This window comes from Atta cephalotes, assembly GCF_000143395.1.
Source record: "Atta cephalotes unplaced genomic scaffold scaffold00101, whole genome shotgun sequence".
In the NCBI taxonomy this organism is placed as follows: Eukaryota; Metazoa; Arthropoda; class Insecta; order Hymenoptera; family Formicidae; genus Atta; species Atta cephalotes.
The window spans coordinates 48,030-50,704 of record NW_012130165.1 but is presented as its reverse complement, the minus strand read 5'-3'; the positions used below and the strand labels follow the sequence as shown (position 1 = coordinate 50,704).

At 26.2% G+C, this 2,675-nt stretch overlaps 1 protein-coding gene across 1 annotated transcript in view; it reads right to left on the bottom strand.

The window, feature by feature from the left end:
- The window catches only part of LOC105624998, a 13,048-nt gene extending 10,724 nt beyond the window's left edge, over window positions 1-2,324 (bottom strand). Inside the window, exons 1-2 of the mRNA XM_012206340.1 lie at window positions 2,131-2,324; window positions 761-958 (exon numbers count right to left, since the gene is read on the bottom strand). Of these exons, the coding sequence (XP_012061730.1) occupies window positions 761-958; window positions 2,131-2,324 (392 nt within the window). The remainder of the gene's footprint in view (window positions 1-760; window positions 959-2,130) is intronic.
- Between the last annotated feature and the right edge of the window lie 351 nt (window positions 2,325-2,675).

Below are 2,675 nucleotides of genomic sequence, written 5' to 3'. Positions count from 1 at the left end.
ATATTGTATAAAAAAACTTGTATAAACACATTAACACTTATGGAATATCTTATATAAAAGTGAAATAAATTTTCATAAAAATTTTCATAATAGTGATGTGAATGTGCTCATTAGGTTGAGCACAATTGCAGTCGGAGAACATCCTTAAAATAATACTTGACAAATTAAGCTATGTTAATATAAGATTATCACATTTTTTTTTATTAAATCCAATTTGTTTGCGAAATATGCTGTTATACGAAAAAAAGATAATCGTAAAATTAAAGCACTATTTAATTATATTGTTTCATTTTGCTTAACAAACGATACTATGTATAGATAAACTGAAGACATTTTGGGGATTTTGCTCGGGGATGCATACCAGAGAGATTGTCTCCGGAAAACGGAGACCTTATGTTAATAAAAATATTAAGAAAATGATTTTATTTACTACTGTAAAACAGAAAACGATAAAAAATTTTAGAACATATATATCTTCAATCAATATATATCTTAAATATTTAGTTGCTGCCTATTCCAGAAAAAATTAGACGTAAAAATATACGACCTTGTGTAAAAATAAAAAAATAAATAGGAACATAATTTATCTAGATAAAAAAAAAGCATGCAAAGAATTATATTTTAATTGTCTCATTTTGCAAAATTAGCATAAAACGCATGCAGACAGATGTGAATAACGAAAATATCTCTTCTCTGATGATACTTTTGCTTATAATTTTTATATATATATATATATATACCGATAGTAGTACAGCAATACCTTAGAAAACTTTCAATTTGATGAAAAAGTGCGGCTTTATCAAGAATGCAATGGATCGTTTTGTTAGTGTAAACAAAATAAGGCTTGAGAACTTGATACAAATGTGGCGATCTTGTTCTAACAATACACTCATTTATATGTATTATTTTGTAATCATATATTATATTCAGATCACAATGCAAGGAATTCGTAAATATTCTACAATAAAAGAGAATTATTGCATTGTCTTTTTAAGTTCTAATGCATTCGCTTCTTTTTAGAAGTAGTATTAATTTTATTTCGCATATGTAAAATAGTTAAAGAAATTACATTGACCCCACAAAAAATAAAAGATAAATTGTGCAAAAAAGGATTGAGTGGAATAAAATGAATTAAAGAATTAATAACACATCTACACATATATACAATATGTGTGTATATACAGGATGTCTATAAAGTCCCATAGTCCAGGCCATATATCTCAGAAATGGCTTTAGATATAGAAAAATATATCGGATAAAAGTTATAAGACATTAAGGAGGACACATAATGAAAATATTGACTTGACCTTCTCTAGGTCAATGTGACCGTTGTTTTCCTAAATATATTCCTCTTTTTTTATTGCATATTCTTGTAGCTTATCTCCTGAGCTTTTCAAAACACTATAATAATATTTTCATAACACTATAATAAAATATTTTTTCGTTAAGTACTTTTGGAATTAGGCTTGAAAGTTACAGTATCGCTGGCATTAGCATTACTCAAAGTGTCCAACCAACGGCTAAAAACCTCTTGAATGTTGTTCAGGATCATGACCTGAACAACATTTGTCAAGATCAAGGCCATTGGTGATTATATTTCTTATTTTCATTTTTACGTAAAAATGAATTTTTAATACAAATTAAATTTAATACTTGGGTAATGCTAATACTGGCAGGATTATACCTTTCAATCCTCATAATCATTAAACATAATCACAAAAATCACTAAAAAAAATTTTATTATTAGTGTAGTTTTAAAAAGTTATAAAAGTATGCAATAAAAAATAAGGAGTTCTATTTAAGAAAACAACGATCATATTGATCTAACCTTGAGAAGATCACTCAAGGTCAAGTCCATATTTTCAAAGTCCTAATGTCCTATAACTTTTGTTTGAAACATTTATCTAAAATCATTTCCAAGATATATGGCCTAGATTTATAAACACTCTTTAGAATATTTCAATCAAACATGAATAAAATTCAAATTGCGCTAATATATCAGATAATCTATACTATCAAATAATATACTGTATTTCATAACATTAAAAAAATTTCAAATGATTTTTTTTTATTATACCCTTTATAGCATAATCAAATTGTGTTAAATTAGAACATTTAACGTTTTCTTACCTCCGAATACTATCTTGCAATAGACTGATATTTTTGACAATAGTGCGATGTTGTTCCGCACTCTTCCGTTTTTTGAATTCATCACTCAGAGACAATTCAAGCGTTTTAGAAGAATGACAACTATTGTGGCATCGCCACTGATGTATTTTATCTACATTTCCATTTTGCTTGCTGTTGTTCCTGCCTCCAGCCATGAGGCATATTACTGATTCATATTTATTTGCCTTTAAAAATTACATAATACACATTTTATATTATACATAAGTATATGTATATATATTGTATAAATAAACAATATAGACATATGTACTATATAAGAAAAAATAAAATTTTTTATTTTAATACTTTATCAGTCGAAAATTTCTAAAGCAATCTTTCTTTACAACAATTATAAGACACGTACTCTCTAATAACTAAAATAATTATTTAAATTTATTTACAATACATTAAGATTTTAAAATGATATCAATTGCGTATCAAATTATTAAGTTGTTTGTTAATTTAATTTGTGATATTACTACAGTTCAGTTGCATTTCTAAGCCTG